Source organism: Protobothrops mucrosquamatus, unplaced genomic scaffold (genome assembly GCF_001527695.2).
Source record: "Protobothrops mucrosquamatus isolate PMUCROS unplaced genomic scaffold, P.Mucros_1.0 scaffold106, whole genome shotgun sequence".
Taxonomy (NCBI): domain Eukaryota; kingdom Metazoa; phylum Chordata; class Lepidosauria; order Squamata; family Viperidae; genus Protobothrops; species Protobothrops mucrosquamatus.
The window spans coordinates 1,247,618-1,275,079 of NW_015386478.1; the positions used below are offsets into that span (position 1 = coordinate 1,247,618).

A 27,462-nucleotide genomic window follows, 5' to 3' on the forward strand; every position below is an offset into this window, starting at 1 on the left:
GCCAGCAAATCAAGCAGAGCAATTCATCTATCATTCTTACTTTTGCTTATAACACATATGCAACTCTCTAGAAAATACTCAGAAAAGACCTATAATAGTAATATTTAGCTAAGAGCATAGAAGAGACAAGAGAAAGACTTCATGTTTAAGATATGCTTTCTAAATGGTCCAAAAACAGTACATATAACAGATTTAAAGTATGTATATAGGCATTCTACTGTAGATTTTAGTATATTATGCAGTATATATAATTTATTATTATATTAAGAATTGTTAAAACTAATTTTTCTCATATTGTATGTGACAAAATATTAGGAGAAAATAAAAAAAACATTTATAAAATATAAGATGCAGCTGTTCTCTAGAAAATACCAATACAATAAAATGTATACAAATTATGTAGCGGGTTTTTTTTTTTGAATGCCATCTTTCAGAAAAATCTATTTCTTTGACATTAAGAATGCATAACTCAAAGATATTTCTTATCAAGTCCTCTGTTATTCCTTATCTTCTGAGGTAAGAGAAAGTGGTGTGAGGTAATTTTTTTGTAATTTCTCTAGCATCGCTCTTTCTTCCTCTTTCAGAGTTTCTTTCTCTTTCATCTCCCATCTGAAATTAAATTTATGAGGTATTTATGTTAGCCACACTGGAATAAAAATAAATTATTGTTATGCATTGTATTATGGGAACGTATTACAATAATTAGGTTATAACTTTATAATTTTCTTATATTTTTGTACAACCATTTTTTACAAATCTAGCACTGATAGATACTTTTAAAAAAAGTCTCAGAATATTCCATTCTGTAAATTTCTCAATTTTATTATGTTCAGGTTCTCTTCTGAATCTGTTTACTAGTTTATAGAGCTACTGCTGAAAATTATAAAAGGAATGTAAACAAAATAGACCAGAATTTGTTCCTCTGTGTTTCGGTGCCTGTCAGCAAACAAATAATAAGATTCTGAGCTCTCTACGTCTCTGACTGTGCACTAGAAGTCTCTTATCCCTATAGTAATTATAGACAGAAGGGATGTCTTAGACACTTATGTCTCAATATATGGAGAGGGAGATATATAAGTGGTAAAAAAAACTTCCATCCATGCATTTCTTTTCTGAGTTGTCATTATTAAGCATAAGGTTACTCATTCCAGAATCAGCCAGCTTAGAAACTCTGCACAGGAGTCAGCTAAGTGTCCATGTTTAGCATTATTATTCTGCACATTGCTCAACTTCACCTGCTTCTGACCTTTGCTATGTTAGTTACACCAGCATAGTTGTGAGAGATATAATCTTCTGGGTACTCATTTTACCAATTTATTAATAATGCATATATTTTCTCACTTATTTAATGCATTGCTGCAAGGCAGAACAACAAAGAAATACTTGTATATAACCTGCCAGACTTCTCCTGGGCAAGCTGGATTGAACAGACAAAAGAATACAAAGATACAAGACCAAATAATTTCTGATTATGAAGAAAAGGCTAAATAACCCATTACAAAATAGTTTCAGTGACTGCTTTGTTTCAAGTTTTGTTTATGTTACAATGTTCAGTTTTGTGCTCCTCTTTCTCCAGCCTGCTCTATGTATAGGGCTTGAAGTAACTCTCTCTCTTGGGTGGGAAGGACAATTTCCACCTGCCTGTTGTTTTGGTAATGGACAGACTTGGAATTCAGACCGTGTGCATTTGTGTACTTATTTTTAATAAATGTATTAAATATATTTGATTTATTTAACAAATTAAATTTTAAAAAAATTCCGCCTATCTTCCCTACAAGGTGACTCTGGGCATTTGATCATATGAAAACTAGATTTCACCCAAATGTCCTGAATGTTAATTTAGAATAAGAGGTATGTGTTTGATATACCCATGAAAAGTGGGGGAAAGAATGCAAGAGAAAAGCAGAAAATAAGAATAATGAAGTCAGAAAATGGAGACAGATATGTCATATATCTTCAATAATTTCACATGAAATACATTAATAGGAGAGTTCTTTTTCTATTCCATGGTGTATCACAAAGAATGAATCCCACATGTCTAGTAACCTTAATATGAATTTATGACTCAGGTGTTTTGAGATCACAAATATTTATCTTAATAAGATAAGTTTCCTATTTTACATATAACATAAACTATAAATAAAACATTGAAAAAATAAAATAAAACATTTAAATTTTGTGAAACTGAGTAACACAAATATGGCACTGAGATACTCCTTATATGACAAGCTGTTTATCCACTTAAAAATAATCTTAAGAGAGTTCAGTTCAATAAGAGAAGTCCATCTTTAGTAACAGTTTTCTATGCCTATTGAAAATGTCTATCACTATTTGAGTGATAAAAATTTGATTTCTAAAATGAAAACCTAGGGGTTTATCAAGTATAATTTGCATACTGCTTAGATGTAATTGCATTATTATGTTTAAAGAAACCCAGACATATAAGAAACTCAGATGCCAAGAAGTTATTTTCATTTGAATAAAAAGCAGAACTTAGTACTGAAAGCTCCAGAGATGTCCACAGTAGAAATGTCTTTATTAGCATATCCAAAATATATTACACTATTTTGGCAGCATCATTTGGCAAGATCTGATCATATACCAGTTCAAGTTAGATGAATGTGTTCATTTTAAAATCCTGGCTCTGTGAGCTGAATTGCCAGCTTTCAATTTATATTATTCCAAATTAACAACAATGTGAATTTCAGAGAAGTCTATTAAATCTATAACTGGCACATACCTTATTTAGGATTACATTAGCATGTTCAAAGATTAAATTAAATTTGCTGTCCAAATATGTAATAATTTGGTCCAAATCTTAGCGACAGTATGGAATACTTGGTTTATGAGTAAAAGAACAATCATAACAACTTTGAAAATTTATCCCAGACAATTTTATTTTCATACAAATTGTAGAATTAATGTTGTTATAATTTATAATCATGTACATATGCCTAAATCTTGTACTCATATGAATAAGATTAACATCATGAGCTTGGGTGGAATTACATTCTGTAATTATTTTCTTTTATGGTTAAAGAACTAAATCATGTTCTATATGCTGTACATATGTGAGTACTGTAAATATCAATACTATGTGAAAAATAGGGAAATGGAAAATAAGTTATAAGAGATATTCAAGTCAATATTCTTATCTGTATGGACGGTACAGTTAAAGATTTAGCTCAATATGCATAGGTTGTAGTTCTGAAAATTCAATAAGTCATATTTAATGTCCATGATAGAAATCCATGTAAAATCGGCTTTCAGAATTCTATCTTTTCTTGGATTGGGGCAGTACCTGATTCCAAGTCTAGAACAGTTGCATAGTTATCTGCATGGTAGCTGGGTGTGTATGTTCATATATATTTGCACAAAAGCATCTGCACACCGCAGAAAGGCATCAATAGAATACCTGAATGTGGACACAAACTCATACTTCAAAACTCACCATGCCAAGCAATGCAATCTGAAGACTACACAAACAATAGGCCACTATGGACTATATGAAATAAACCCCAAAATCCAAACAATTTAATCAAATGTCTTTTTTTTAAATGTACTTGAAATGAAAAGAGTCAGCTTAAAGAAGTCAGAGGAACAAAACTGCTACCTTAGACAATTGCTCTACCTTTTGCTGAAATGATATAGTTGGGTAGGGTTTCTCTGTAAGAGAATTGTTTGGATGTATCATTTTAGCCTTAAATTGCAAGTGTACATTGCAGGAGGGGAACCTTAATAGAGATACTATTTATTGTTAATTTAGACTGCATGTTTTATTAATATTGATATACAGTTATTTGTACAGATATTTAACTATTAGGAATCTTTGGATTGACAAGTCTGAAAACACCAGGTGAGTTTCTGTCAATCTTTATGAAAGTAAGTTTTAAATACAAGTTTAAAGACTTTAAAAAATGGGAGGAGAAGTATAAACAGCAAAAGGGTGATTGATTTTGGCAAGTTACAAATAGACTAAGAATGCAGATGGATTTTAAATAAGATTTTGGAATTAACTGAAAGAAGTCTTGCTGTAAAAATGTGTTTTTAAAATTCTTTAAAAAATGATAGGAGGAGAATTTGAAGGTTGGATATTAAAGGGAATCAGAAGAAACTAAAGATTTCAATTAAAGAAGAAGAACAAATCATCATGACCAGATGGATTACACCCCAAGGTTCTGAAGGAACTGGCAGATGTGATCTCAGAACCACTGAACTATATCTTTCAAAGATCCTGGAGCACTGGGGAACTACCAGAGGACTGGAAAAGAGCTGATGTAGTTCCCATCTTCAACAAAGGGAAAAAATGGATCCAGGAAACTACAGACCTTTCAGCCTGACCTCAATACCTGGGAAGATCTTGGAAAAAATAATCAAGCAACGAATCAGCGAATACCTACAGCCAAACAAAGTCATTACCAAAAGCCAACATAGGTTTGTCAAAAACAGATCATACCAGACAAATCTTATTGCATTCTTTGACCAGGTGACAAAATTAGTGGACCAGAGGAATGCTGTGGATATAATTTACTTGGATTTCAGTAAGGCATTTAACAAAGTAGACCACAACCTACTACTTGATAAGATAGAAAACTGTGGGTTAGACAGCATCATCACCAGATGGATTCGTAACTGGCTGACAGGTCGTACTCAGCGTGTGGTCTTCAATGGAACTGCATCTACATGGAAGGAAATGTGTAGTGGGGTGCCTCAGAGCTCAGTTCTGGGTCCTGTGCTCTTGAACATCTTCATCAATGATTTGGATGAGGGGATAGATGGGGAACTCATCAAATTTGCAGACGACACTAAGCTGGCAGGAATAGCCAACACTCTAGAAGATAAGCTTAAGATATAGAAGGATCTTGACAGACTTGAACATTGGGCGCTATGTAATAAAATGAAATTCAGTGGTTAAAAAAAGTAAGGTTCTACATTTAGGCAAGAAAAACCAAATGCACAGGTATAGTATAGGTGGTACCTTGCTCAATAATAGCAATTGTGAGAGGGATCTTGGAGTCCTAGTGGACAATCACTTAAATATGAATCAGCAGTGTGCTGCAGCTGCCAAAAAAGCCAACACAGTGCTAGGCTGCATTAACGGATAGAATCAAGATCACGTGAAGTGTTAATACCACTTTACAATGCTTTGGTAAGGCCACACTTGGAATACTGCATCAAGTTTTGGTCACCACGATGTAAAAAAGATGTTGAGACTCTAGAAAGAGTACAGAGAAGAGCAACAAAGATGATCAGGGGACTGGAGACTAAAACATATGAGGAACGGTTGCTGGAATTGGGACTGTCTAGTCCAGTGGTGGCGAACCTATGGCACGGGTGCCAGAGGCGGCACTTGGAGCCCTCTCTGTGGGCACACGCGCCGTCGCCCCAGTCCTAGGCCTTCAGCTGGGTTTTATAAAACCTTTTCGCTTTAGGCCTCTGCTGCCATGTGCAAAAAAAAAAAGGTTCAATCAATCAGTCAATTTCAACTTCTCGCGGGAAAAAAAAGATCTTCAAAGTTGGAATTGATTGATTGAACTTTTTAGTCCCACCCAGTCTGCCGTTACCACCACAGCCACGCCCAGCCAATTGGCTACGCCCACCCAATGGGCCACACCCACCCGGCACCCGACGATGCATAAGTGGGTTTTGGGTTGCAGTTTGGGCACTCGGTCTCTAAAAGGTTCGCCATCACTGGTCTAGTCTAATGAAGAGAAGGACGAGGGGTGACATGATAGCAGTGTTCCAATATCTCAGGGGCTGCCACAAAGAAGAGGGAGTCAAGCTATTCTCCAAAGCACCTGAAGGCAGGACAAGAAGCAACAGATGGAAATTAACCAAAGAGAGAAGCAACCTAGAACTAAGGAGACATTTTCTGACTGTTAGAACAATTAATCAGTAGAACAACCTGCCTCCAGAAGTGGTGAATGCTCCAACACTGGAAGAAGAGATTGGACAGCCATTTGTCTGAAATGATATAGGGTTTCCTGCCTGAGCAGGGGGTTGAACTAAATGACCTCCAAGGTCCCTTCCAACTTTATTATTATTATTATTATTATTATTATTATTATTATTATTATTATTATTATTATTGTTGTTGTTGTTGTTGTTGTTGTTGTTGTTGTTGTTGTTGTTAACACTTAAATTTTACATACTAATACAGAACACTGGATTCATTTAATTTGAAGAGTGTTTGCCTTTATAGATAGGTTAAGGTTAAAAGGTATTACAAAGGAGTCATAAGTATAATCTTATAAGATTGAGAAAGATCTGAAAGGGAGTTTTAAATGCCAGGCTACAAGAATGATATGCACATACAAATGAAACTCTTGACATCTTAATAATGTCAAGCAACCATTGGATGTTGACAAATAATTAAAAAGCATATAAAAATAACAAACCAGGAGATTGGCCTGGATAATTTTCCTATAATGGATTTACAACGCTTTGAGGAATTTTGTGAAACGGGACAAGAAAACATGAAAAGAAATCAACTTCCAGCACTTTATCTGAAGGGACTAAAAATCAAGATTGTCAAATGCAAAAGAAAGGAATATAAAGTTTGTTTATTTGATCATGGTAAAAATAGATTTTATTAAAATTTCTGGTGACCCTTAATGGACTTGCTGATCAGGACTGAAACAATGAGACTTTAACGATATGAGAAGAAGAGATTTTTTTGTAGTTTAAGAGATGGTGGTAGTTTATTGAAATTGTTTATAATTGTAATGAAGGGAGAAGTCATTTCTTTATATATTTCCTTTCTTTTTCTTTACTATATTCTTATTTTCTATGTTTATCTCTATTTTCTATTTTCTGCACTTTTCTATTTTTTCTTTTTTAAAATTTGTATTAGTTTTGGTAATTTAATAAAATTTCTTTATTTTGAAAAAGAAAAGGATTTTGGCAATTATCTACAGCAATCAGTAACCCAGGGCAGGAATCTATTAGGTTAACAGTTGCAATCCAATTTCTATTTAAACTTATCACTGAATAACAGTCCACTTTCTCCCAAGGCAGTCTATTCACTGTTGAGCCACTCATAGCATTAGGAAAATTTTCCTGACATCCAACCAAAATATATTTCCATGTAATTTAAACATCTTCTGTTCTGTAACAACTCTGAAAAATTCTGTCTTGTCTTCTACATGACAGCCTTTCAGATGCTTGAAGACAGCTGCCATGTCTTCAAACTTCTCATTTCCAGACTAAATGTACCCACTGCCTCCAACCATTTACCATAAGTTGTTCTTCCCAAGCCATTTATTTTGTACCTCTCTTCTAAATACAATCCAGTGTGGCAATATCTAGAACTGGATAAAATACAGAGGACCAAGATGATTAGTTAATCTATTGATAGATATTGATATATTGTCTGTGATCTTTACATCTGTCGTCACAATTTAAGGCTATATGTTTTTTGCCATTTCTATATGACCTGCAATTGTTCACTTCATTTTCCCTATCAAACACAGCTACCTTGATCTTTATTTATCAAATGGTTAGATCCATACAATTCAGGTTTCATACAATCTACCTGCAAAATTTTCAGCCTCTCAGATAACACACACTATAATCTGCATGCAAAAGTACACAGATATTCTAAAATGAGCAAAATGATCAAAGGCCTGGAGACTAAAACATAAGAACGGCTGCAGGACTTGGGTTTGGCTAGTCTAAAGAAAAGAAGAAATAGGGGTGACATCATAGCAGTATTCCAGTATTTGAGGAGCTGCCACAAAGAAGAGGGGGACAAATTATACTCCAAAGCACCAGAGGGCAGGACAAGAAACAATGGTTGGAAACTGACCAAAGAGAGAAGCAGCCTGGAATTAAGGAGAAACTTCCTGACAGTGAGGACAATTAACCAGTGGAACAGCTTGCCTTCAGAAATTGTGAGAGCTCCATCACTGGGGGTTTTTAAGAAGAGACTAGATAGTCATTTGTCTGAAATGGTATAGGTTCTCCTACTTGAGCAGGGGGTTGGACTAGAAGACCTCCAAGGTCCCTTCCAGCTTCTATTCTATTCTATTCTATTCTATTCTATTCTATCCTTAACCATCCACATCTGAGATTACTACCAACTGTCTTGTAAATTTATTTATAAATATATTAAATAACTGAGAGGACATCACGTAGCCTTGTCTGATTCTTTGCCCAGTGTTGAACTATCTGCAAATACTTAATGTCTTCACTGCATATGCTTTACTTCCATCACATTCCGCCTATATATGGAATATATATTGAATTAAGCAGAATTGGAAGAAATATTACCTGTGATATGCTGAAGAGACTACTCTGCTACTGTTAGATGAAAATAAAAAGTTAAATTTAAAGAATACTATGGAAAAAATAGGACTAACATTAAATATAAAGAAGAACCAATTAATAACAAGTACAGCAACCAACCTTAGAATTCATACTGAAGATACTGAATTACTAGATACCTTCTGCCTTTTAGGACCATTCATCAACATTAAATGAACCAGTGATCAAGAAATACACCAGAGGGCCTTGAAGAAGATATTTAGATGCTGTGTTGTGTCTATATCTACAAAAATCAGAATCATGCAGGCAACCAAGAAAACAAATCATCATTGAACAAATCAATAAATGCAGAGTTCTAAATAAAGACTAAATAAAGATAAAAAACTAATAAATTTAGTTTTTTTCTTGCAAAATCTCAATATTTTCTCCTTTGGAGTTTGTATTTTAATTTTTAACTAGTGTTAAGAAACTAATTCCCATATCATTTTTTAGTCACCCTTGCTATGTTTTCTTTATAACAGTATATTCCCAATTCTGAATTCCAATGATATATTTCCAATTCCACAGATGCAGTTTTTACAACCACATTAAACAAGCTGAAAGCCATCCCATAAGCAAATCACACCTACATATATTTAACATGCTTCCATTTGGATAATTTACTTCTGGAACCTTACTATTTGTCAATGTTCTTGAAGCATTTGTTACTTGAAGCATTTAGTACTTTTATTACTTATTACTTGAAGCACTTTATTACTTAGTTTCACCATTTTTTCTTGGGCACTAATATTGATAGCATTTATTTCAATTCTATTATTTAATATACCACTACTATTCTACGCAAATCTCCAGACTGCAATCTCACACACAACATGATCATGACCAGATGTAACCATACATATATATTTATTTCTCCTGAACATGATTGTTTTAGTTAATGAAGGATTTCATATAACACTTTTCAGTAAAATAGGAAAAATGAGGACTAGGTTATCTGCCTTTGCTATACCCATGTGTCCTACAGAATTCACTACTAAGAGTAAGGACATTACTAATAAGATTGGGCACATTTTGCCAGTAAGCCACAAGTACAGCTGAAGCCCAGCTATACTCCAAGCTTCCTTGCCCATGCTGTTTTATGTAAGATAGAACTTTATTTTAACCTTGAAAGCCGAAGTATCTTATAATGGGCTAAATCAGAGGTCTTCAAACTTGGCCCTTTTATGACTTGTGGACTTCAATTCCCTGAATTCCTCAGCCAGCATGCCTGGCTGAGGAATTCTGGGAGTTGAAGTCCACAAGTCATAAAAGGACCAAGTTTGAACACCCCTGGGCTAAATAGACAAATAATGAAAGTGGATGTAAAACAATTTTGCATGTTGTCTGAGTTTAATGTTCTTATATTCTGGTTTTTTCAGCCACTTTTCCAACTAAGAGTGATTACATCCATAGTTAATAAGCAAATTTTACTAGGTACATTTATTTGTATGTTCTGATTTAGAAACATTAACACCCATCCCCAAAAACTGAAATAATTTTAAACAATGTATTAGCAGGAATTTTACTAATAGACACTTGAAAGAAACTTCATAAGATGTTTTATAGACAGAAATAGCCAGACCTTCTTGAACCCTTCTTGTGATTAATTAGAAAACATGCCTTACATATTTTCTCTCAGGTGTAATAACCTCATTAGATTTTGTCATTAAGAACTGATAAATAAATGCTCGGTTAAGCATAAAAAACAGTAGCAAAGAGTGATGATCTTGGTTTTATACAAGATACCCATGGTTTCATTTTTAACTTATATGATCAAACATAAAATAATTTGTAAAATACCGAATTTAGTTTTAATTCGCTAATTAAAACATCTGAAGAACAGCACTAAAACTATTATAAGCTAAAGTATCTTATAATGTTATTTCTCTGTGCTGTTTCTTTTAAAAACAAAGCAACTATACAAAAGCATAAAACCAAACCAGAATCAGTATTTCTGATATACCCTTTGATTATAGAAAGCATAGAGTTTTCTCGATTTTCCTTATTTTTCTTTGCTGGATATGAAGTTAAATTGTTTCATAAATTTCACAATAATTCCTAATGGAAGCCCTAAGATCAAAGGCTTTTTTCCTGGGGATTTCTGATGGAACTGATGATGAACATCTCTATATTCTGATCAGCCCACATAAAGGGGATTCCTAAGGATTGTACATGGCACAGCACAGTATCTATCTATCAATGGTCTGGTCAATATCTAACTTCTACAGTATTTGTGTTCTATCGTTATAGTGGCCTTGGGGTAATTCTTAAGGACTAAAGTTTGCTGATCATAGCTCCATCCCTCTCCAAATCAATCCTGAATGTGCAACGGACATTATTCCATTTACAGAACTATGCCCTTTAGTCAATTAATCCAAAGGTTTTTTGCAACTTTCCCAACACATCCTTCATTTCTGAGTGGCTGTAAACATAGTATCACACAAGATAATTTTTTTTTGTGTCCTACAAAAGAATGACCAAATTCCTGGAAGGTCTCATAAAGAAAATTTCTTCTTTGCTTATTTGATAGCACTGGCACAGCTTTAAGGGATAGTGATTGCAGGTTCAGTGGCTTGGATCTGTTTCGGTTTCAAGGCATTGCAAAAACTTCATTGCCTCTATTAAATCCACACAGCTTATAATGTTCCCTCCAGGTTATCCGGTTGCTTCAATGTTGGTTGGCACACTATATCTTCAGAAATACACTTGAAGGAGTTTAGCTGCAGATCATGTTTCTCAGACTGGAAAGCCTCAGTAGGTAGCAAGGTAATCCAGGGAAAGTGGTCACAACAGGAAAATTCCATTTTATTAATCTACCATAGCTGACAGCCATTAGCTGAATTAATAACACTTGAATTCAAATATGCATGTTCTGATCTGACCAGAGGTGACAACAAAAACTCACATGTTACTAGAAGATCATGCTTCAAAACTATCCTGTAGAAACTACTCGCTTATTGAGAAGACAGACTCTCATTTCAAATTCATTTCATTGGGCTATATTAAAGAATATCTTATCTCAAGGTATTTAGAGTCTAACAGGTTTCAGGCAGTAAATAAATTATATATACTATATAAATGAATGTCCAGGCAGCTTGGCTGAGACACCAGTGGATAGCTAACAGAGAAAGCTCTCTTCATTCAGATGATTTTCTTTCATTTGTCATCAAGAAGGGGCTCATGACACTTGGATAAATTGGACTAAATAAGAATTTACTGATACTTCTCATGTTTCCATAATAATAATGAGAAGGCAGTAGATGTTTCCATGGTATCATGGCTTTCAGGTTGCTGTATGCATTTTCCACCTCATTTCTGATTATTGCCAAGATAATTCAAGATAAAAAATGTCACTGTATTTTTTTTTTTATTTGGACCTGAAAGAGTTGGAGCAAGGAATCTTTGTGGAACTTATCTATCAGACAGACAATCTCTTTCTAAGATAGACCTAGAACAGCTACAACTCAATAAATGGAAATTAAAAGATTAAGGCTGCCATAGAGTAGTTTGCCTCAGGCTGTAATAAGACTGTCTTACCATTAACACATCCAGCCATCAGTAACATTTACAAAATTATTTAAATTCAACTATTTGAAAAGCCAATGTCTTTCAAGTTCGAATTTAATGGAGATTTTGTCAACACTTCCCGACATTACTTTTGAAAGCACTGACAACATCTGCATTAAATTCTAACTTGAAAGATGCCCACTAGAAATATTTACCACTGCATGCTAAAAGATTATTTTGGTCATGCCATTGAGCCACTGCAGCAATCCAGAACACCAGAAAAAGAAAACAAGACTGCTTATACAACATTTTCTAACAAAATTAATATCCACACAACTTTCTCAAAAAGTATCTGATTACTCACCCCTCTACAGCAAACCCACACAAGCTATGAAAAGGATTACAGTCAAAACATTTTAGAAACAACCAACAAACTATTATAACCACATAGCATCACTGTAGCACACACTAACTAAAGCCCTACAAAACATAAATAAATCAAAAGACCCAGGAGCCATGGGGAAAAACCAAGAGTCATCTATAACAATGTGAAACTGTAGCAACCACTTTGTATGATACATAGGCAGAAAACTATAGAACACATCCATGAACACAAACTAGCAGTCAGAGGACACAATGAAAACTCCTTAATTTCACAACACATAGACAGAACCATAATTTCAACTGGGAAACTGTCATTATCCTAGACCAAGCTAAATCTGAAAGCTCTAGAGAATTCCTGGAAACTTGGCATTCAAACAAATCATCCATAGAAACATAGAAATAAATCATATTGCAAGATCCAATCTGGGTTGGTCACTGGGACCAGAGGTTTAGTCTTCTGAGCTTTCAGACTTGTGCTGGAGCCCATCCTCAAGGAACTTCTCTCTACTGGAATATGTGTTTGGGGCTATTTTATGAGTCATATTTGTGTGGTGCTGATTGGTATGTTGATGGTTGGCGACTGGCTGTTGTTACCTTGTGCTGCCAAGCCCTAAATACCTGAAAAGCTGGTGGTAAATCAGCACTCCTGTTGATTGACAAAGGGCCCATTTCCCAGCTTCAATCATTTCCCTGGCTATCTTTGTACCTTCGTGGCCAACAATCTTCGTAGCTTCAAAATTAAATGTATGTCTTTGTTCATTGCAATGTGAGGCTACCAATGAATTCAGGTCTCCTTGTCTGACCATTCACTTGTGTTCTTGCAATAAATCATATTTACCATTCAAATAAGACAATTAAAAAAAGCTAAGAAGGAAACAAAAAGACTAGAAATGCATCATTTCCAGCACCCAATAGCTAGATAATCAGGAATTAACATGAGGCAAACAATCAAGGAAAAAATACTTGGAACTACCAAGGACAAAACCATATTCTACCAAAATTGGCAAGGAAAGTTACTGTATGTAAACAGGGAGAAAACTCCACACTGAGCAGTTTATCTAGTTGGGTAATGATACATCAGCAGAGAGCACCAAGATCTACGCAAACCCAATTCTGAAAGAAAATTCAGAGCACTTAAGAATTGGAGCACAGTAGAGTTTGGGAAGAAAGGATCCCTGGAAAGCAGCCGAGACTTTTGGGGAAAGAAAAGTTGCTGAAAATATGCCAGCACAGAAAAAAGAATCTTAATGCACAATAATCTTTGTTACCTTAATGATTCTGAAAGACAACTAGGCAAAGGCCTTAACGTTGTAAGGATGATTATCTATCTACATACATAACCTGTATGTGCAAGTAAATGTAAACAAGCTATTTTAAGGAATTGTACCTTGCTATGCTGGGTGTTCCATGTGACACACGAGTGAAAATTGGTACCAAGGGAGGGGAATTACTTTACAGCACAGATTGACCATAAACTGATGGCAGGCAAGATTTGCTTCTTATCGGAGGATTTATTGAAATTCTGTTAAGATTACAGTGGTGATGCCCCTCTAACCTGTTCTGGGGTGTAATGATCCAATAAAGAAATGGCTATGAGAAATTACACTCAACCAAGCATCACAGGTGCTAGAACACCACGTTGCAGCAGAATATGAATAGATGAAAATTGTTGAATAACATTAAACAATTCTGAGCAAATTGCTTGTGCTTACTTTCCATACTACAGTAATCTGTATTAACCTGACCATGCAGTCTCTTTACAACAGGAAGACACGGAGTCTTTTCTAGCAACTCTCCCCAATTAGGGCACTAATTTCTCTGTGAAACCCACTGAGAAAGCAGTGTTCCTGAGAGTGGATGTCTCTGGATAGTTCGTGGCAGAACTGAGGAGTTCAAAAAGAAGCAGTTGTATTATAATGGAGAATCATTAGTAATAGTTGTTGACCATATCCTATTGAGGTTGCTCATTGGAGTTATAGAACTCAATATACACTAAGAGCTAAGAATCATTTTAGTAGTGTTTTGGAATGTATATTGTTATAGGGAACAGTAAAATATACATTTTTATCAGTAATGGCCAAGAAGCTTGGCTCAGAAATCTTACCAGATAATCTAGTGAGGCATCGGAAACAGAAATTACAAGCAAACATTAAAAGAGTTGATGCTACAATACAAAATCCATTAAGTATGCCTTCCTCCACCAATTTATCTTATAGATCTGTTGGCTCTTCCTTGTGTAATGAGTTCTAACTAGAACAAAGTAATTAATGGGAACCATAAGGAGATCGACAGTGCCTCATAAAAATCAATTTTAATAAGGAAGGATCTAAATTCATAACTAAGCAAGTTTATATTATTATTATCAGATGATCAGACTGGATTTGGCATTTTTATCCACCTATTGAGTCCTTTCTAAGGATATGGGATAGGCAGATATGGATGTTTTATGGTGTTAAGGGAATTGTCATAGGGTGTAAGCTGTTTCAAGTAAAGCTGCCTTTTGCAGTTGACTGATGGTGTATTTGACAATGCCAATGCTGTCTAAGTAGTACTCCAGTTGTTTTGGGGTTACACCCAAAGTGCCTATTACTATTGCTATTACCTTCGCTTTCTTTTGCCACAGTCATTCTATTTTTATTTCCAAGTCTTTGTATTCTCTCCGATTAGGTGACTCTGGGTGGCTTATCTAACTATGCTCATGATCATACCATGTTAAACTGGCAGCCAGCCATGCTCATATTATTCGTGTCACTCCCAGCTCTGTACATAAGAAGTGGAATCAGGAAGACTATCAGCAATTGGAAAAAACAGGTATGGATGCAAATTAAGTCCAATACTGATATACAATTATCAGTGGGTTTTCCCTTTACTGATTTAATTACTTCTACTTCAAACTTTCTGCCTCAGTGGAATAAAATATAAGAGATAAGGAAACAAATTCAGAGAATGGTCCTTTAGAAAGAAAAATCTTTGTATTTGGCCTAAGCCTGCCTCTAAAGGAATGTTTAAAACTTCTTTTTAGCTCTTTTATCTATGTATACTATGGGCATTTATTTCTATGTGCCTAATTTCTATGGGATTTTTTGTATGGCAGTTCATTGCAAGTTAAAATGGGGAACATTTTAGTCCTAAGAGACCATTCTCCTTTTAACTAGCCTTACCTCCCAAGAAATATAGTATACAATTTATTCAGGAGATTCAAATAAGAATCATGGTTTCTGCCTGAATGTTGCATCCATTCTGTTTTATTGCAAGACTGCTCCTGGCTTGGTGAACGTAATCTGTTTTTTGCTCTCAGTGTCATTGCATACCAGTTCATCCATGACACTGAAATCAGAGCCAATGTTCTCCTTCCTATCCTGTAAAGAAGGAGATGTAGGGAATGTCCATTAGCAACTAGGAAGGACACAGTAGGAAGGAGTTTATATACATTTCCACCTCTTCAGTCGATGTCCTGCACTTACTGTTTTACTCTAGAGGTTCTGTAATGATATGAGCACTAATATGTTAAGTTTCCATTACACAAACATTTGCAGTCATGGCTAAGCTGGCAGAAGAAAAGGAAAGCAGAAGAACAAAAAGATAAACCTTCAGAATACAAAAGAGCTCATAGACTCCTTGTTCAGAACAATTAAATATTTTCAATTTTCACAGGAGAGTATTTAGAAGAGACAAGCAAAATTGTCTCGGAATATTCATTCATCTTTAAAGAGACTGAAGCAGCCTCCGAGTAATCTTGCCCCACTGCTACATCTCACTGTCTGCTTTCTCTTCTTTCTTTGTCTGCAAATCATGTTGCTGTTGTCTTCTTCACTCTGTTCCCTTTCCTCTCAACTCCTGCTCTTACCTGCTTTTTTTTTTCTTTTCCCACTTTCTTCAGTCATTCTCCCTTGCCAGTGCACAGCCACTACAATCTTTCTTCTATGTTCCCCTACCCCTTTCCTGTCCCCATATTTCAGTCCAAGTATTCAACCCTCTTCTTTGCTTCAGACTTAGGATTCAGATTTCCAAAGATCCCTTTCCCAGGATCCAATTCTGTTTTCCATTCTGGCTCTTCTCCTACATGTAGGATTCAGCTACCAAGGCCAATAAGTAATTTCTTAGGACAAATTTAAAAAGCAATTTGAAACTCTGTTAAAAATGAATAACTAATAAATATGGTATTAAGATTTAGTGCCCATGCAACACAAATCTGTTTTCTAATTGTGATAAATATGTTTTTCCAAAAGAAAACAACATCAAGTTTGGAGAACTATAAATATAACATAAAGTTAAGTATAATATAAGTACTTATCCAACTTGTGAAAAACATTTAGATCAAACTAGATGGCCCTATGAAGAAATCCCTGATGCAGTGAAAAAGTTCACAGTTTTAAGATGGAACAAAAAGCCTACCATACAGCCATGGAAATGCCTAGATGGATATACAAGAAATAATAGTTTTATTACAATATTCTATGTACAAAATGTTTCATATATGATTAAAAAGATACTATGCATAATATATAGTACAAACGTAAATCAATTTTCAGCATTTTCTGTTTGTATATGGATACAACATTATATTAACATTTGCCTGAATGAAAACAAAACAGGATTGCTACATATTAAAAAATTATACATATCCCTAAACTGCCAAGTCAATGAAACATACCCACCAAGAGCTTTAAGTAAAGGTAATTGCTCTATGTGTTTACAATTGCTTAATTACTTTACTTTGCCAAAAAGGTCATTAAAATAATTTTAAGACTGAATTAAGTTTAAGGATTAACTGTATGTTACATATTTTCTAAGTAAGTTCTGTTTAGCACATTTAATAGATGTAAAAGCTCACAAGTGATGATATAAAGGATAATTTACGCTTGCAATGCATTTTTATCCAATTAATAGATTGCCTGTGTGTTGCATATTTTGCATGACAAAAGAGGTGAATATTAAACTGCCATTCATAATGAAAATGCACTTTGCAAATTAGAAGCGCCGAAACAGAAATTTTTCACCCTGTTTAGGAAATAAACAGTCCTTAACCAATTAAACTGCATTGTAATAATTCTATGATTTATTGCAAGTTGTTTAACTTTCAAAACTTGGCTAACCCATATTAAGGTCACAATCCATCATGTCTTGCTTGGAAAGCCAGCAAATAATGGCTGTTGTATTAGCTGCTTTTGATGATAGTATGAAAGAAGTATTAGCACTTGTCAACAAAACTGCTTACAACATAACATTAGCATGCATGGGCTGCTGTACCTATTTATTATTCTGGCAGCTTCACACATATTGTTACAAGCTTATAAAACATTTTGTTGGGTAGAAACCAATGTACACTGTTGATTTTCTGATAGACTGGCAGCATAAATGTCTAGCCTGACTTAGTTCAGTTTAAGTGTAAATAGAGACAAAAATTCTTCAACCTGTTCTCTTATTGATATTGAAAAGTGCTGAATTATTCAGCATCTAGCTCTTCTGTTTGTGTCTATCACAGTTATCAATTACCCATCAGTCTACTTGTCAAAACAGAATGGATTAATGTAGCTGAAAACAAGACAAATAAATGGATACTATAACAGGGGTTCAGAGTTGACAAACTGTCAAAGGGAAATCCAGGCAATGACATTTACCGTCAAAAGGGGGATAGCTGGCTTGAGAGAGCAAACCTTATTCTTTCATGAGCCAAGAATGCACTTATCTTATCGTAACTAAATGAAATCTGATTACTGTACTAATACATTGACAATACTGATACCACAATATAGTCAATATAAGAAGGCATTCTGTTGTACAAATATCTTCAAAATCTCATAGAGAATATCTTGTAAATTTAAAAAATGCAGCCAATATAAATACAATTTCAATTATTGGGAGCATGTTATGGATCTCTAGGGATATAATTTAAAAAGTGCTTGCCAAGATAGTAAAATAACATCCAGCAAACCCAGTCTTGCCTCCATTCTGATCTTCAGAGAACAAAGCACTTGGTTTGAAGACATTATTTCCAAACATCATAGGATTAAAACAATCTAATTTGATTTCTTCAGGAGGAAGGTTAGCAATGACTATTAATTTAAATTTAGTTTTGGATTAGTGTAAGGATTTTTTATTTTTTCTAATAAATGCCCTCCAGACCAATTTAAAAGAATTATAATCACCGAATTCTTGAAACTATTGCTTCAGATTGCCAATATTTTCATTTAGATATTATTATTATTCTGTAAAGTCAATGCACCAGCACTTATTGGTATCTCATACAGCGTCTTTGGAAAAATTAACAATTTTAATTTAATGAACTTTTAAAAAATGTATATCTTACATTTTGTATGTTAAAATGGTTATTCTTAGATAAATGTGTATATAATTGCACATTTTATCATTTTTAAAGGGGTTAATTAATTATTACAGTGCTCTATAGTATAATACCATTAACATGATTGTTTGACAAATGCCAAATCATTTCATTTTGTGGAATTAACAACTAGAATCAGCTAATTTAAACACGGAAGTACTAAATAAGACGAGGAAGATTATAAAGAAATGAATGTACAATCAAGTTTGCTAGATGTGATAAATGTTAAAAACTGTTTATAAAACTGCTGTATCTGCTAGAATGGGATTATGTCAAGCTTGTGTAAAGAGCCAATGTTGTTGTTGCTTTTTACTTATGTTCTGCTTTATTAGTTCCATGAAAAAAAATAATATCTTATTCTATACCATCTATATCAATAAAAATATATATTTATAACATGGGCTATAACTTTGACCCTATAACAATTAGAACCTTTAGTTAGAAGGAATATGCAATCTGTTCTTGTCAAGAAAGATATAAGGTAGCGATTTAAGAAAATACCATAGAACACCATCCCTGCAGAGGAGAAACAATACTCCAGCTGTGGCAGAGGTGACCATTACATTTCACATTTATAGACAAAATCTTGCCAGACTGAAGACTCTACTATCTGTATCTAAAATGTATTTTGTGAACTTTTAGGGAGGAGCTACCTTCATCCTCTTCCTCTCACACATAGTATCTGGGCTGAGTTTCCTCTTACTCCTCTAAAATGCATTCTTTCCTCCTAGGAATCCACTTCCTTACTGCATTCTATCACACTGATGCCTCAGCTCCGACTCTGAATAAGCATCAAATGGATGATGCTTTTCAGTTGCAGCCTTAGGCTTCTGGTGCTGATGTGCAAGATGGTTGGACCATTCTCCCTCCTATAACCCGTCAATGCAGATACTCATCCCACCCACCCACCCACCCACCTAGGCAGGCAGGGAGTCAGATGGCCTTACAGGAAGAATCTCAGCACACTGTCAGTTATAGAAATAGCAATAGCACTTAGACTTATATACCACTTCATAGTGCTTTACAACACTCTCTAAGTGGTTTACAGAGTCAGCATATTGTTCCCAAGAATCTGGGTCCTCATTTTACCGACCTCGGAAGGATGGAAGGCTGAGTCAACCTTAAGTCAGTAGGAATCAAACTCCTGACAGTAAGCAGTGAGTTAGCCTGTAATACTGCATTCTAACCATTGCGCCACCATGGCTCCTCCTTATTTTCATTTTATTTTCTAAATATTTTATTTTATATTAAGACTTGAACTGTTTTTATTTGAATAGCAATGTGTTGGCATTGCTATAATTCAAAGCATAATTACCAAACTGTGGGTCTGAAAATTATAGGGATAATTGCATGCATCTCTGTGATTGAAGCAAACAAATACAGTTTTCTTACTCTTTCCTCAGATTTAGATATTTTAAGTCAGCTAAACAAATTATCTGATTTGCTAGTTAGGAATTCCTTAAAGGCAAAGACATTTCTGGATGGCTCAATGATGAATTTAATTACAGTTGAATTACTTAATAGCCCATTATAACTCTAATTGATAAAACTATTTATAGTTACTTCTATGCAGTTTTTGGATTATGAACAGGCAGTGCTATTTTATTCTGCCTGTGTGAGCCCCACATTTTATACAACTCAACTTTATATCTAAAGTGAATCAGCAGGTATGTTTTACTGAAATATACAATAAATCTATGCCCAATTCTGAACCATATTATTATTCTAAAAGGTGGGCTTATCATCCCAATAGTTTACAAAATTGAGAGGTGGTTGCCATAAAGTATTTTTTGGCTCAAATTTTATTAGCCTTACATTCTCCCCTGAATTTATATACTGTAGATCCCTTATTTTTCCTCTCCACTGTTGGGCAACCATGTTCTATACTTTATAACAGTTCCTGCATTCCTAATATGTTAAAGAAACAACTATGAAGAATAGATATAAAACTTCAGTTTAAACTATATTTTTCTGTCTGCAAAGCAGAGGCTCTTCAACTGGTTTACAGTTCTTTCCTTCATTTTAGAAACATCAATAAGCACTTAGATTAAAGAATAATATGCAAGGAACAGCTTTTTCTGCATGGACATATTGATATACTTGTCCAGAGGGTGGTGTTCCCTTTATTTTCACAAGTGGGAGATTTTTAAAAAATATCATTGGACATATATCTTGTCACCCACAGTAAATATTTGGCCAATATCCATTTCTCCCTTATGTTCCCCTGCAAAAGACTATACAGAATGCTCATAATTGTTTCCAAGGCTATTACTCCATAGTGAGTTTCTCATTTGCACACAGAAAATCTCATACTTAAGCCTAGAAAGAATTCATTTGACAGCTGGGACGGTGCCTGTCCATGTATAGATAATGCTGAGCAATTGAGGTCAGTGGTCTATGTTATAGGCAGCTTCCTACGTCCTAAATTAGGACATAAAATCTTTTCCTGACAAATCATGTAACTTTAACTACTGAAAGTTGTATGACTGGGACAGTTTAAAAAATTAAATAAATAAATACTGGGTAATTAAACAAATGAGAAAGGTAGTGTTGCAGAAAATATACAATATATTTTTGGGGTTGCTGTATAATGTTTCTGTCATAAAATACAACATCAGTTGAATTCATTTTATTTTGCACAATGATCAATATAAAATAAGGGATGGTACAATAAAAATATCTACATTATGGTAGCATTCCCAAATATTATATAACATCCAACTGACATTAAATCTAAAATACATACAAAGAAAAAAGTGAATAAAATATTTGTGTTCCTACTACCTTGCATCATAGTTTAAATAACAGCAATATTTTATTCAGTAATATCCAGTAAATCTAAAATATTTTATATTCTAAGCATATATTCTTAGAATATAATCCTAAGAATATTTAATACTCTTTAAAGCAATTTAGTAGTTATTCCTTTTTGGACACTGCAGATAAAATAATAGTATTTAAAGATATTGAATTTTATTGTTAATCTACAAAGCAGCCCCAAAATGGACAAATATATTGTGGCGATACATAATATATGCACAAATTACAATTAAATCCATTCATCTAGAGCAGACATGTCAAACTCGCACGTCACATGACGTCGCGCAACGTATCGGGACAGTTTTGCCATTGCCGGCAATGGGGTGGGCGTGGCTTCCGTGTGACGCATCCGGCCCGCAGGCCAGCAGTTTGACACCCCTGATCTAGAGAATAGTGAAAAAGGATCATAGTTGTGGGAAAGGCCACGCAGAGAAAAAAGAAGAAGAAAAGTTAGACAAAGTAGGGAAAATTAGTCAGAGAATATACCGTAGATGCAAAGCCTTCACTCCATACTTTTCACATTTAACTATCTTTTAATTTTCTTTCTGTGCTATTGTGCTGACAATAAATCTATTATATGATTAAATTAACAACAAATATTTAGGTGCAAAATACAACTGAAAAAAGTTGAGCTGCTTTCCATCTTTAATTCTCAAAACTTGTATTTCAGATAATCTGTTACTTAATCTACTTGAAAAATTAGATTATAATATCATGTAACAGTAATAGTCAGTAGGTTTTCATTACATAATTCACATTAGTGTCATCACAATTAAATTTGTTACTATTGTAAGCAGATATCTTCACCAGTGTTTAAAAAGTAGTGTTTTGTTCAAGTGGGTGGTAAGGAACAAAACGTAACAAATCTAAATATCTTTTTTTGGTACCGACCTAATATTTGAATAATAAACTTTATTATTCCACATTGCTTTAGTGAAATGTATTTAAACCAGTGCACCTAAAAGTGGAGCATTGCCATCCTGTTTTCCATTAAATTGCTGTAAATTATTACAATAATGCATTTTCCTGACAAGATCGTTTTCTGTACACAACCTGAGTTTATTTTCATAACTTCTATTTGATCATTATACAGTCAAATAATACTTCCTATGAATGAACTGTAGACTCAAGAAGAGATTTTCACTATAAACTAAACAGCATTTACAATTTAAAATATGATTTGTCATAATGCAATATTTTATTTGGCATAGCAGGTTAGGCATTCCTGTGACCTATACTGGAGGAAAGAACAGATTACTAATTTAATTCAGTTCAGGACTAGTTGTTAGTATTTTCCAATTAATATAGTCAGCCATCTCATTTTGTGGCTCTGGGCAGCTTATAAACAATTAAAAACAATATAAAATACCAAAGTAATTCAATAATTTAAGAACAATAAAACAATACAAAGGCCACATATAAACTGGACACTACTAGCTATATTTTATGATTAGCTATATTTTATTATCAGATGCTGACCTTAATATGATTCAACAAATTAGATATCTTTATTTAATTGAAGGATGACAACGATTTATCTAAAACTAGAATTTACTTGCAAAGGTCTAAAAGAATAAAGGAAAAAGTGATTTTCCTAGTGGAGATGGTTCATTTGATAGAACAAATGCCATAGTTCAAGAAGCAACAGCAATTGTACCCACTGAAAACAAAAATAAGACATTTTCTGCAAGAGTGTTTTAGAACTAAGGAGAAACTTCCTGACAGTTAGAACAATTAACCAGTGGAACAATGCTCCATTGTTGAATGTTCCAACACTGGAAGTTTTTAAGAAGAGACTGGACAGCCATTTGTCCAAAATGGTATAGGGTTACCTGCCTGAGAGAGGGTTGGACTTGATGACCTATTATTATTATTATTATTATTATTATTATTATTATTATTATTATTATTATTATTATTATTATTATTATTATTATTAAAAAATCATAATGATCTTTTTTCCAGGCTATCTTGGCAGTGTTTCAGCTTTCTCAAGATACCTCCACACAAAGCAAATATCATTCATCAAAAGTTTCATTTGGTCCTTGTTATCACAACTTATGCTGCTTAATTTTTATTCAATGAATTCACTTTCTTATTTATTAGATGCAAGATAGCCGCTGTTCCCTAAAGGCCTTGTATGCAAAACCTTGCTTGTAATCCTGTCATTTCAAACCTCTATAGGCTTTTATACAGCTTCAGGAATTAGGAAGAAAGAAGCAAACAATTTAGATTCATTCATGCAGATATTAAATTTGTATATGATTAAGGAAATGAGAGGAATTTACACAGAAAACCTAACATAGCTACTGCAGACCAATGGACTATGTTAATCCATGTATATGTACAAATTATCAAATTTATTTCTGCTCCTAACAACAGCTCAATATTATATATTTAACTTGACAAGTTTGTGTTTCTCATATGTGCTTTCAAAGTGGATTTTTTAAACTGTTCAAATAACAATACATCCAATTACCAGAACAATGCCCAATATTTCTGTTAAAATGCCTTATATTTCAAAATATGCACATTTAAAAAATATTATTATATAAGTTCTGAATATTGATGCTGAAAATTTATTAAAGGCAAAAAAAGGATTTGAATTAAAGTCGCTACTAATTATCAAATGTTTTCTAGTTTTAACTCTCTCTCTAATGCTTGTTATGAGTAACAATAAAGTTATCATAATACTCGATGCCTTAAAATTTAAAGAATCCCAGATATTTCAAATTAACCTCAAAACGTGATACTATGAATATCACTAATATATGAATTACTAACTAAATTAAATATATTTCAGGTACTCTTAGGATAATGATGAATGCATAACATTATCTACACAATAATGCATATTCATTTTATAAAGAAAATATAAAAGCATACAAATTCACAAACTAGTAGTAAAATTATAGTCAATACATTAATGTTCATTTTTCAATTATTTATTGCTTATGTTACTAGGGTCCAAAACCCTAAAACTTTAGTTTTTACTTCTATAAATACTTTTATTAATTGTCGTAATTTTAACTTTACAAAGTTATGTAAATTGGAAATGTGGCACGGCAGCATTCATTAAAGAGAGCAGCAATTATTTCCATGTTATTAATAGATAAATCACTTCAGAATTCTCAACAACTGAAGTAGTCCCAAACAAGGGCAATTGAGTAAAAAGTTACTGTTTTAAATACCTGGTCTCAATACAAACTTCATAACACCAGTAATTTATAAGTACAGCCTGGATAAGGAACACAAGTATGGTGAAGATTTTAAATCTTTATAATGCATTTATGCTTTAAAATAAACTGAAGTAGCAACAGATGACATTCTTAAGCTTAAGTGTGCTGAAAATTTAATTAAATGTGATGAAAATTTAACTTAGTGCACTTCTTGAATAATTAGACCTTGTCTGATATCTATATTCAGATTTCAAGATTTGCTGCTCATAGAAAAATCCAGCTTATCAAGTTTAATACACATTATTTGTATGCGTATGTCACTATGATTTTCATATTATTTGCCACTGATCAACCTATATAGGACAATATATATGAGAAATTGTAATAATTCCTTAAGTCCTTTACTAATAATGATGTACACATTTACTGGTAATAAGTACACTAACCATTATTTATTATTGCTCAACTATTACATATTTGCACTTGGAAATCCTGTGATTTGTATAGCACAATAGTATGTTAGATGAAGATATTTAAGATGTTACAATAAACTGCTTCTGTTTTCATTTTGCATTTAATTTCAGTGCCAGACTCAAAGCATAAATTTTTTATCACCTGCAATGCTATGAATAAAAGATTAAAAAAAAGATCTCAGAAGAAATTCTAACACATGCGGTGCATGCAGCACATTGTGCAGTCACAGTGTGCATAACTAGATGTTTAATTTCCATCATTTTCCCCTATGTCAGGAACATTATTATTACGGTTAATACATCATGGAGTTAGTTTCCAGTATTCCAGCTCCAGTATTCCATTAAATTTCAGTCTGCTTGTTTCTCGACAGGAAATCCACCGAGAAGCTGCAGAATTTGAAACAGGTAGGTATTCTGTTAGAATTCCATATTTTTTTTAATATAAAAATATAAATATCTTGTGGGTTTAAGGCAGATATTGAGATTTACAACACCACTTTTGTTTGTTTCATGAACTAGAAATAAATCCATTTGCAAATGCAAAGAAATAAACAATTTTAATGGTAACTTTACTTATTAAGGCTTACTTCATATTTTAAATCAAAGGACATGATGATTCCCAGAAAGTGATAGGTGATGGTATGAGTTCACTGTTAAAGCTTTTTTCCTTTAACAGTTAAAAGTGCATTCTGTAGTAGTATGTATTTTCATTTTTAACTTCCTTAGCATGCATCCATATGTAGATGGACATATATTCATCACAATATTCCCTTTTCGGATAAGCAGTGTTACATAGACTGAAGAGAAGAAGTGAGAAATAGTAAACTGGATTAAAAAGTGTCATGAATGAATGGGAAAAACCCAATGATTATTTATTTGTCAAATTTATTTGACATCCATCTCACAGTTTAAGGTAATTCTGAGAGGCTTAAAGAAAGATAAACACACAGAGATCTGACAATTATTAATACAAAACCAAATCAAAATTACAAAAGTTAAAACAAACTAAAAAATAAGGGTGTGGAGGGGAGCGGGCATGGCTGCCTTCTGCGTTAGTGCACCAACCACCTCCAGATTCTTCTTCAGCATAGCCAGGTTTTAAGGCTTTTTCTGAAGACTAAAAGAGGGGGAGGATGTCCTATGGCAGTGATGGCGAACCTTTTAGAGACCGAGTGCCCAAACTACAACCCAAAACCCACTTATTTATCGCAAAGTGCCAGGGCTGCATCAGCATTGTGGTGCCCTCAGGGAGGGTGTGGGGGCCTGGCCCACTGGGTAGTGTGGCTGTAGTGGTCATGGCAGACTTGGTGGGCGTGGCTGGGGCCAGGGCGGCGGGGGCCAGTCCCTTGCCATCTCCGGGACATCCCCGGGGGGCCAACACCGCTTGCTCACTTCCTGCCCTGTCACTTCCAAATGCCACGTGCTCGCTATTCTGGCGAACTCTGCTGGAACAACGGCGTGGTGCCCACAGAGAGGGCTCTGAGTGTCGCCTCTGGCACGCATGCCATAGGTTCGCCACCACTGTCCTATGGCAAGATGTTCCAAAGGGCAGGAGCCATGGCAAAAAAGACTCTTCTTCTGGATCCCATCAGCCAAAATTCCTTGGCTGATAGTATCTGCAGTAGGCCCCTTTTGCCAGTATTAGTGGAATGGCCAATCTCATTGGGAAAATATAGTTACACAGTTCTTATCCTGGACCCATGCCATAAAGGGCTTTAAAGATAATAATCTACCAGAAGCAGATTAGTAGCTACTGCAGCTTGTGTAACAGTGGTATTATATGTGCCACCCTAGGGGCATCCAAAGCTGCCACAATGCTGTGCTCTGGACCAATTACTTTTCAAGGGTAGTCTCACATAGAGCACATTGCAGTAATCTAAGATGGAGATGACCAAGGCATAAGTGATTAAGTACAGGACCTCATGATCCCAAAAAGGGAGCAGTTGGCGCACCACAAGAAATTGTGCAAAAACTCTCCTAGTCACGATTGCCACCTGCTCTTCAAGCAGGACTTGTGAATCTAAGAGAACTTCCAAGTTGAGCACTGGGTCTATCTGGGGTAGTGCGAGTCCCTCCAGAATTAAAGATGATAAATCTCCAGATGCCAAGGCTCCACATACCCACAGCCACTCCATGGTTCAGTTAAAGCTTGTTGTCCCTCATCCAGGCCCCCACTGCCTCCAGACATAGTGAAAAGGACAGCCACAGCATCACTTGGATTACAAAGATTACCTGAATGTGAAAGCATCTTTGCCTGGTAGTATATGGAAAGCAACTTATAAAATTCACTGCAGACATCACTCTACTTACAAACTTTCAAGTTGTGAACTTTTACTGATATTAACAAACCTGTCCACAGCTCTAACCTAAAAGGTCTTGGAAGCTGGGACAAAGAGGGAAAGGATTAGTTTATATCATGCTGCTTACATATGCTTATTAGTGCCATTGCATG

General features: G+C 34.4%; 1 protein-coding gene across 1 annotated transcript in view; it reads right to left on the reverse strand.

Moving 5' to 3' along the window:
- Window positions 1–497: 497 nt before the first annotated feature.
- KIAA0825 (KIAA0825 ortholog) overlaps window positions 498–27,462 on the reverse strand; it is a 153,390-nt gene continuing 126,425 nt past the window's right edge. Inside the window, exon 19 of the mRNA XM_029283475.1 lies at window positions 498–609. Within this exon, the coding sequence (XP_029139308.1) occupies window positions 498–609 (112 nt within the window). The remainder of the gene's footprint in view (window positions 610–27,462) is intronic.